General features: G+C 45.9%; 2 protein-coding genes across 2 annotated transcripts; both read right to left on the bottom strand.

The window, feature by feature from the left end:
• Positions 1-3185: 3185 nt before the first annotated feature.
• LOC120666125 (probable E3 ubiquitin-protein ligase ARI7) lies at positions 3186-4534 on the bottom strand. Its single transcript, XM_039945916.1, has 4 exons — positions 4411-4534; positions 4222-4315; positions 3975-4128; positions 3186-3725 (listed from the first exon to the last, which is right to left on the bottom strand). The coding sequence occupies exons 1-4, from the start codon at positions 4438-4440 to the stop codon at positions 3710-3712; spliced, it is 294 nt and encodes a 97-aa protein (XP_039801850.1). The 5' UTR covers positions 4441-4534; the 3' UTR covers positions 3186-3709.
• A 1998-nt stretch (positions 4535-6532) lies between these two features.
• Positions 6533-9384, bottom strand: LOC120666126 (iron-sulfur cluster co-chaperone protein HscB homolog). Its single transcript, XM_039945917.1, has 6 exons — positions 8831-9384; positions 8050-8146; positions 7867-7956; positions 7529-7594; positions 7225-7293; positions 6533-7127 (listed from the first exon to the last, which is right to left on the bottom strand). The coding sequence occupies exons 1-6, from the start codon at positions 9139-9141 to the stop codon at positions 6990-6992; spliced, it is 771 nt and encodes a 256-aa protein (XP_039801851.1). The 5' UTR covers positions 9142-9384; the 3' UTR covers positions 6533-6989.
• Positions 9385-9671: the final 287 nt, after the last annotated feature.

Consider the following 9671-nt stretch of genomic DNA (forward strand, 5'->3'; position numbering starts at 1 on the left):
CTCTCACTATGTAAGAAAGTAACAAAAAAGACACCTTCATTAGAGATGCGGAATCAATACACGTCTGCAATTTATTATTAGAGACGCAGGTCAACTACACACATCTTTGATGTGTTGTTTTCCCATGGCTGTACACATAACGCGTCTCTGATGTGAAGAATTAGAGACTCGTGCAGTGAAAATGCATTTGTGATTTTTTGGATGCCATCAGAGACGCGGTTTGAAAACACGTCTCTGGTGATGGAGTGTATATCCAAACGTTCTCCCATCCCCCTTCCCTTTACCCTACACATGGGTCCCACCAGTCATTCCTCATCCTCCCCCGTGAACCCCCTGCGTCCGCCATGTCTTGAGCTCCGAAGGTCGGGAGGCGAATAGGCGACCGCTAGGGTTTCGTTCCCCGGGGACGCGCCGCACCCTCGACCTCCCCGCACCACCGGATCCCGGCGACCGCGCTCCACTCGCCGTCTCCCGCCGCCCCGCTCCGGTCGCCGCCGCCCGACCCGGGTGCTCCTCCACATCGCCTGCAGCTCCGCGTCGGTGCCGGATTGGTTAGGGTTTGGGTTTCTGGCGGCCAAAGCCGAGACCCCTCTCTGCAGGGGCTCGCACTGGAGGGCCCGAGCTCGCGGGGCTCTCCTCATCCTCCTCAGCTCCAAGTAAGAGGTTCCCCTCCCTGCTCCTGGAGACCACTCCTCTCCTCAATTCGGCCCGTTTCCCCCGATTTACTGGGTGGCCTCGAGCAATGCTGCTAGTTTGGGGGTTCTTCCTCCCCATATTCCGCTTGCCCCCATGCGCGATTTCAGCTGTGTTCGAAAAGGTGAGCTGCTTTGGGGGTGTGCCCATCTGTGCAGCGGATTTTGGGGGAATCAAGCGTTTCGATGTAGAGATGTTTGGGGGATTTTCCACCAGTACAGTATGGCCCGCCTTGTGACCATGAGGTCACGGGTTAAGTCCTAGTACCAGCCTCTTGCAGAAATGCAGGAAAAGGCTGCGTACAAAAAGACCCAAGTGGTCGGACCCTTCCCCGGACCCTGCGCAAGCGGGAGCTACATGCACCGGGCTGCCCTTTGCAGTATGGCCCGTCTTGCACAAATGTCGCGGTCTGCGTGTACTAGCTAGAAACTGGATGAATTTTTGGCACTTAGTGTATGGTGTACAGCATAAGAGAAAACGATGCCAGTGTTTATTCAGGGCATGCGAATCCTGCGCCATTGGCTTTGCTTAGTGAGGGTTTGCTCGGTTTGCTCAGCCCTCTATGAATTTCCGTTTGCTGCGCAGGGTGCTTCCAATTTGTTGAGGGGTCATGTTTAGATGGACATGTAGGCAAAATGCTAAATCTCTAGTCCATGCATGTTCACTTTCCTTCGCTCCATGAGCATTCCAGGTTATTTGGGGATACTCTGTCCCATTGTTTTTACGGCAGAAAGGCGAGGCGCGGCGACCCAACCCCTCCTTTGGAATTGTTTCACGATCTTATTACGTCTTCTTCCAAGAAGCAGAAACCTGGTAAACTTCCATATTTCATTTGGAATTGTTTCTATGTAAATCATGTGATCGAATTTTCCCCTGTACAGTTCAATAGGCAGAAAATAAAGCATATTAATTATTTGCATTATCCACATTAGCTAGGAGCAAACTTATTTCTCTAGCCTACCCCAACTTGCTTGGGAAAAAAAAGGCTATGTTGTTGTTCTGATTTAGATGGTAGAAAGACTGGTTGCTATATTTTATTCTCATTTATTTGATCTGTAGTATGATATTGTTAACCTTATGATATATCTTGTGTGCAAACTCTCCTTTTTTTGTGAATTATAGCCAATAAATTATTTTAGCACTACTTTGAGAAGAGGTTGTTTTATTCATATCATTAGATTGTTGGATGTGACTATGTGATTCTACTGCTTCGCTGGTTGTAAATTTATATTTTGCACTCAATTGTTACTTCTGATGTTCTATCATTTTGTTGATTAACTATTACGATATGAGCATTGGCTGAATTTGATTTCTATAATTGTGTTGTTACCATGAGGTTGGAGTCACTTCTAAGAAGCATTTGAAAGGAGGAAGGAAGCTGTTAGCTGCATGTGACACAGTTGATACTGAAAATGAGGTGCCGCAAGACGTGCCTAGCCAATACACGTCTCTGATGACTTCTCATTAGAGACGCGTTTTCTATATACGTCTCTGATTAGGGGTCATCAGGGACGCAGATTTTTGCGCCTGTGTTGTGTTCACACATCACATACGCAAATTTAGAGACGTGATTTTTTAGTGTCTCTAATTGGTGTTTAGACATGTCTCTAATAAAGTATTTTTACATAGTGTCTGCCGCAACTGTTTTAATATAACTATGTACACTAGTGACCGTCAATCCTACGACTAGACCGCCACCCATAAGCCTGGGCAAAAAAATCCTTGCCACTTGCGCCAAGAAATTAGATGCCGATACAAGGACCAAGAAATGATGATGTGCAATGACCAAGAAATGACCGAAACAGCTACAATATCTCTAATGATACCTTCAATTGGTTGTCAGTTATATTTGAGCTACACAAAGCTTTATCCACTGTAACAGTTTACATGACCCCCTAAACTATTGAGATCCGTTTACATGACCCCTTAACTATATAATCAGGTACGTAACTATCTGCAGAATTAAATGCCATCTAAATTATCCACTGTAACGGTTTTTATGTTGTTTCGCTGGTGTGGAGCACTACATGGAAGGTTGGCACTAACAACATATCCCTCTCTCATGCGCTTCTAGCTCTTTGAGAATTTGACATCAACCTCGCCTCCATTTTGAGTTCTTACCATACTTTGCCAATGAGCTAAAATAGTGAAGAGATATCTAGTTGGATATGCTAAAATAGTGCCAAGCCATCTTCCGTGTGCAGCGGAAGATTTAGATAGTATTAGGGCTAGTTTGGGAAAGGCCTGGATAATCCCCGGGGCCTGCTCCCCTAGCCCCCCCCCCCCCCCCCCCCCCCCCCCCCGCCCGATCGGACCCCGGGGCGCGCTCTCCCGCAGGGGGTGCCATCCCGGGCGGCATTTGGCGTCCAGAGACCCTCCCCTTGGCAAGACTTGCCGGTTCAAAACCAGCGCACACGCTAGACTTGGCCGCAGCCACCAGAACAAGTGAGCCACGCTATTTCTTCAGGATGCAGGTTCAAATAGTGATGTCCTTAGATGCAAATACAAGGACCCTGGAATATTTTGTGGGAATAAATAGAGCTACCTCCAAGTTTAGTTTCACAGGTCGATCAGCTGCAAAACCCACCACATAGACACAGATTACCACTTCACAGCTAATATTTACAAGGAACAGCAGACACAGACTAGCAAACCAAATGAACCCCAACCATCACAACTGTTGGAAGCTCAACCTCATGGCATCCGATGCAGGAGGGAGAGCACCCCTCTGTTTCATGAGCTTTGAGATTTTCTCGAGGGGGCTCCCTTGAGCTGTTCCCTCATCTAGTACCTACTTTTTTCGCAGACACCGCACGCATCCACTGAAGGAAGGTTAAGATATGTGCAGCGCTCGCAGGGCCAGCTGTCATCAGTGTGGTCAGATGATGGTTTAGAGTGTTGCTTCTTCTTGGATTTAGTTCCACCTTTCTTTGAACTGGTGGCCGTGCTGGATGTAGCACCCGCCTACCGCCTGGCCCTCCAACCCAGCTTCCAAAGCTCGAACAAGGTTCTCAAACTAATTCCGAGTAACACTGCAGTGAAATTTAGCAGAGTCATCACAACTGTAAACAAAGCTCAGCAAAGGAAATAGAACAATAATCGGAAGATGACACCCTTCTATGAACAGGGGCTCAAAAAGTGTTTCTATGATATTGGAAACACACAAAGGTACTGGGCAAAAGATATAAGAACAGTAAAACCAAAAACTAGTAGAACCCCTGATATCAAGCATTTTAAACAGTACTGCAACACAATGATCTAAAGTATGGCAAATGTACTACCTTGTGAGCCCAGCAAGCTTCACACGGAAATCATCAAATTCCGCAACTGATGGTGTCATAGTTTCATTGCTATCAGGTTTCAAAGAAGGCAAAAATGCTTGCAAATCTTTCTCAGCACATTGATGCAGACGTTCCAAACCAGACTCAGCTTCACCTGTAAAAAAAAAGTCTTCATTGCTGTTCCGAAAGTTTTCGCAAGTAATAATAAACCTCAGTAATAATGTTGACATTCAATAGAAATAATAACCTTGAAGGTACTCGAAAAATTCACTCTTGACCTTATCATCTAGATAGTAGCCATAAGCATATGTCCATTTCAGCACTCTCCTGCATTCTATAATCTGCCAAACAATATAGTAGTGAAAGCTTCAGATGAGAAAATATTGTAAAGTGCAAAATTCATTGACACCGTAATATAAAAGCTACGATAGCAGACCTGTGACCAAGCTTCAATTATGAACTTCATCTGGGTCTCTGGTATCCCAAAAATGTCAGTTAACTTTGCAAGCTGAGACACACAGGAATAGTGAAAAAGAATACGGTTAGTCTATAATGGAAGGAAATCAGGCTCAAGACTGCAATATAGATAGTAGAGCGCAGAAGAACATTAGAAACCACTCAATACAAGCAGATAAATTCTACATGGAACACTTCGAGAGCCCTCAAGTCTGTAACTGATAAGGTTAACCCGTGAGCACTGTAATAATATAATGCGATGTCGAATCTACAGAACTCTGATATTCTACCCGGTTGACAAAACAATGCTAGTCTCAAACATAAGTAATTAAGTTCAGAACAAAATATCCATGGAGAAGAACGGAACAGTGCATTCAGAACCACAGAAAACCATAACAGCATCCCAAATAAGATGAGCTGCTATTCTCCTACAATCAAACAGACACACTTAATCCCACGGCAGCAGCAGTCGCAGCTTGAGGTATCCATAATATCAACTAAAAGTTTGCTCTCTGCTAGATATGTGGATATTTATACTCAGAGTGGCACTAGTAGATGCTAATCAAATGGTCGGACCATTTTCTATAAACACTGGTAAAATCGATAGCGTATCTAACTCCACTGTCTATGGGGTGGGCAAACCAGCCAACCATAACTGAAAGTCCACTTGAACCAACTAGCAGATCAAACTAATTCGGCGTCTATCTAAAGAATATGTGTCACAAGTACCAATTGTGCATCCAGTAAGTCATTCATGAAACCAAAGACAAAGGACATAATTAACTATAGCAATCTCAAAAAAAGAATGAATGCGAGAGACTCATACCTGAATCCTACCCTGAATAGTAAGCAAATAGCAAGATCTGCAACAAGCAAGAAGATCTGCAGAAGAACAAGCAAGAAGAGTAAGCAAATAGCAAGAACGCATACCTGAATCCTAGACATAATGGATAGTGAGGAAGAACGCATACCACACAGACCACACGGTGTCAGTTCGCGGCGTGTGGATCTCTGGTGATGGCGAGGTGCGGCGGCGGAGGGGAGGGGCCGCCGGCTCGTCGCGCACGAGGTGGGTCAACTCCGGCGAGGTCCTGGTGGCGCGGTGCGGCCTGCGGCGGAGGGGAGGGGAAGGGTCGCCGGCTTATCGCGTTCGAGCTGGGACGGATCCGGCGAGGTGAGGCGGCTCCGGGGCACCGCCGATGTGGGGGAGGGTCCGAGGAGAGGAGACAGGGTAGGGCGTAGGAGCGGCCGGCGACGGTTGGTGGCGGCTTGGCGCCAGGTAGCTGGACGGGGAGGGCAGACGACGAGGATGGAGCGGTGGAGCGGCGCTTCTCGCCTGGACGCGACGCGGCTCGGGGAAGCGCCGCCCGGACCCTCGAGGTGGGGAGAGCGCTCGCCCCGGGGGAAACGCGAGGATAGGGTTTCACACCCCCGTGTCGTGGGCTTCCAAATGGCGAGTGAATGCGGCCCGGGGCCAATTTCCGCGTGGCGATCCAGCCCCGCGAAAAGGCCGGGAACCCTCCGGGATTTTGGGCTCCCAAACTAGCCCTTAAATACTTTGAGGGGCCAAACATATGGTTACATAATTGAAGGGGTTATGTTGATGAACCTTAAAAGTTTAGGGGGTGAAGTAGATTTTAAATTTTGTTCTTGCCACGTCACTATCCACACGTAATGCCACATAGTCCAGACTGCCTCGAAAACCACCCTAGGAGGTTACTCAAACGGTTTTCAATAATTGAGGGATAGAATATCTGGATTTATAGGTGAGGGACAGTAGCGGATCCAAGAATTTTACTTTTGCGTAGCGGTACCGTTGGGATCAGCGCTAAGTTTTGGCTCGCATACGCTAAAGCTGCTCTGTTAGCTCTGCTTCTCACCAAATCACAGGTAAACCGTGTACATGAAAATAAGCCGTGCAATCCAAATAGCCACCTACTTATTCTTTTAGACCAAACCGTTAGCCCCCGAGTTTTTATTAGATCAGGACGTGCCTCAGTTCACGAAAAAGGCAAATGAACATCCTCGTAAATAAGCCGTTGTAGCCACCTGAGATAATTTGTCTCCATACCAGGTGAAGGATTAGTTTGGACAAAGCATAGTATATGGAATTGTCCTTTTTGTAGTTTAGCTTTGTTAGCAGCTTGTTATCCAGAGCTTAGCATTTTCCACAGCCTGACAAAGATCATAGGATCCATCAGGTCTCTGTGCCAGACCACATGTCAAAGCAGAAAAATAAAAAGCAGCAGGACATCTGCTTCGCATAACCAGCTGTGGCGCATTTGCAGTCCAGCAAAACACATCCATAAATGCCAGGTCTTGCCACTAACTCTCTAAATGTATTACAGCAAAGACTTATTCTAAATCTCTATCTACTCTTTAATCTCTGTGGACAGCCATGGATGCATTTGGAATTGTGGGAGTTACGAGTGAAATGACCTTCTACTCTGTACCAGTCTTCCCATGAAAAAGTATCACAATATATGCTCTTCTCAGAGTGGAGGTGTGAGGAATGTACGGAAAATTTCCAAGTCTAACTTTGACAATTATAATTGAAGATCATAGCTTCTTCACTGTTTCTTCCACTGCACGTTCATAGTACCTCATCCTCTGTGTTGCTTCTATTGCACGGTCAAAATCCTTCTTGTGAAATGCATCCTCAAAGGAACGGGACCAGATTTCGAGCTTTTTCTTAACCTGAAAAAGGTATAAGAAAAATGTGAGCCCAGAAATCGTTAAAACAATAACTATGCTCCCTGTTAAGCCATGTGCAACTTTATTACGAGATAAGAACCTGAGATTGGATCTTCTCCAGGGTTTGAGAACCACTGGCATCATTAACAGCTTCACGTATCTCCATCATCTGTACAACATGCGCATCATCTACTGTTAGATTGTTTTTTATTGATTTGTATAAAAAAAAACATTGTCACTCATTTTGCTTGGTGTTACTGTAAAATAAGATGTATAAAAAAAGCCACTTCTATTGCTGCTGTATTAATCACAATACAGAGTTGCATTGGATGTTTTATAAAAATTGACTGTGTGTTCTTGACAGGATATATGAATGAAATGAGAAAGACAATGAATACAATTACCTCCATAAGAAGTTCTGGGTCATTGATAGTTTTTTCTTCATCTACATGTATTCCCTCAAGTTTTAACTGCCAACAAATTAGTACAGATGAGAAGATTCCAAATGTGAGCAAAAAGCCTGTGTTTATTTGTGCTGGATAAATTTCCAACAGAGAAAGACAAATGATGCAATGAATATGTCATTGCTAGCAACACACCCAGCATAATGTTGTGATTATTTATTATTTCTTTTCATGTACACAAAGCATTACATCAAAATTATATTAGAAAGCATGAATGTAGAGGTACGTGACTCACCATTCCAGATCACTGAAACTTAGGTACTACTGGATGAACTCACCAAGTATAATGCCCTTGATAAAGGTTTGCTAAGTGTGCGATACGCATCAATAACAAGCGCTGATTGCTCCGCAGCATAGCCTCTCTCTTTCTAATTAATAAAAAAGCCATATCAGAAGGGACTTTGTGGGGTTAACATTAAATATGAGTATACACTATGCGGCTATGAATGCCAGGTAGAAACCTTAGTTTTTGAGTGAACCAGGTCAGGATGTAATTTCTTTTGCCACTTCTTGTACCTTCCTTCCAAGTTATTATCCTTTATGTTGTATTCTCTTTTTCTGAAGAAACCAACAAGAAAAAGCATCAGCACCATATGTTCAATTGCATAGAAACATCACTTGTAAAGCCAAAATGGCAGACTCTTAAAAAATATTGAAGTTTCCTTAGCTTTTCATAAGTGTAGAAATATACATGCTAAGAAAACACAAGTTTCCTAACTAATTACCAGATAAATGAATTAGTAACTAAGTAACTATGGTAGTCACAAGAATTAATAACAAAAAAACAGCACATATTAACCTGCCAAGAATACCATCAAAACCTTAGGTGGTGCTTGGTTGGGCAATTGTAAAATGTCACAACTCACACAGAGGAATATTGGCAAAGTATCATGTTGTGGGTAATGTTAATATCATAAATGGCAATGTTTTAGATGAGAGGGAGTAGTAGATCAATACTAGCCCCAGATGAGTACATGTTCCAAGCATCCATGGAACACAAAATTCATTATTGATTCCCATGATTTCCACTGCAGAGCATAACAGGGCACATAAAAATACATGGAACAAATATGCTGCAACTCTGCAGTGCAAACACAAAAATTCCAGTCACTACTATGCGGAAACAACGAACAATGAGCACTGAGACTCCCATGATTCATAGTAAAATACAGAATTAGTATGAGCCCCCTAGTTGGCCGCAGCAACGCAATCAAAAGGCTCGGGATCTGCAGAGCTACTCACAGGCCAAAGATTTGGAAGTAGTCAATGGCGGGGTCGACGGGCTGCACGCTCCCGCAGGACCCGCAAGACAGGAACGCCCCCGTCGCGGCGCAGCTCCAGCAAGCGCCGCCGCCGCCCGCCTGGTTCGACAGGCACCGAGAGGGCGCCCCGATGGAACCCCGGAAGATTCCAAAAATCTGGCGGCAGGAGGAAGAGGCGGTCGAGAGAGATGGGGCGGCGGGTACAAGGGGCGCCGGGGCTCGCTGCGCGGGACGGGTAGAGGCGGCGGCAGCGAGGTGGAGACGGAGCAGTCCGGCTCCGCGGCGCCACATGGTCTTCTCGCGGCGTGGGCTCTGCTTCTGTGCGGCTGCGGCTTGCCCCGGAGGTGGTGGTGCTCGGGGCGCGGTCTCCGCTGGTGAGGTGGACGCGATGCCGGCTGGAGATCTTCGGCGCTCGCTCGGGTGGGGCTGCCGCCGCTGGAGTTGGAAAATGGGCGGGCGGCGGCGTGCGCCGCCGCGACGGGTGGCTGCGGCCTGCGGGCTTGGAGGAGTCGAGAAGCGGCGGCGGCTGCGTTGAGGAGGCTAGGCTGTTGGGCCTTGATTTCTTCTGGTTGGGCATTCGATCGTTCACCAGTAAATCAAATTCTGCTCAATTTTCTTTTTTTCGGCTTGATTTTTTTTGAACGAACCGGCACAAGATGGTGCCCATTTTCATTGATAAAGAAGGAGTGAATACAAGTAGATAGTCATGGAAGACTACATATAGGAAAAAAGAAAAAAGAACACAGCCATACGGAACGACAACAATAAGGCGCGCGAGGTCCACCAACAGACACTCTAAAAAAGCCGCTGCCGAACTCCCG

This window comes from Panicum virgatum, chromosome 3N (assembly GCF_016808335.1).
Source record: "Panicum virgatum strain AP13 chromosome 3N, P.virgatum_v5, whole genome shotgun sequence".
NCBI classification, from domain to species: Eukaryota; Viridiplantae; Streptophyta; class Magnoliopsida; order Poales; family Poaceae; genus Panicum; species Panicum virgatum.

What these genes read in the sequence shown, in the direction of transcription:
- LOC120666125 (XM_039945916.1), bottom strand. Translation starts at nt 4,440, where the DNA reads ATGAAGTTCATAATTGAAGCTTGGTCACAG. An exon ending in TAATTGAAGCTTGGTCACAG is followed by an intron (nt 4,316 to 4,410) that starts GTCTGCTATCGT and finishes ATTGTTTGGCAG; the next exon opens with ATTATAGAATGCAGGAGAGT. An exon ending in ATTTTTCGAGTACCTTCAAG is followed by an intron (nt 4,129 to 4,221) that starts GTTATTATTTCT and finishes TTTTTTTTACAG; the next exon opens with GTGAAGCTGAGTCTGGTTTG.
- LOC120666126 (XM_039945917.1), bottom strand. Translation starts at nt 9,141, where the DNA reads ATGTGGCGCCGCGGAGCCGGACTGCTCCGTCTCCACCTCGCTGCCGCC. An exon ending in TATCAAGGGCATTATACTTG is followed by an intron (nt 7,595 to 7,866) that starts GTGAGTTCATCC and finishes ATTTGTTGGCAG; the next exon opens with TTAAAACTTGAGGGAATACA. An exon ending in ACCCAGAACTTCTTATGGAG is followed by an intron (nt 7,294 to 7,528) that starts GTAATTGTATTC and finishes CATGTTGTACAG; the next exon opens with ATGATGGAGATACGTGAAGC.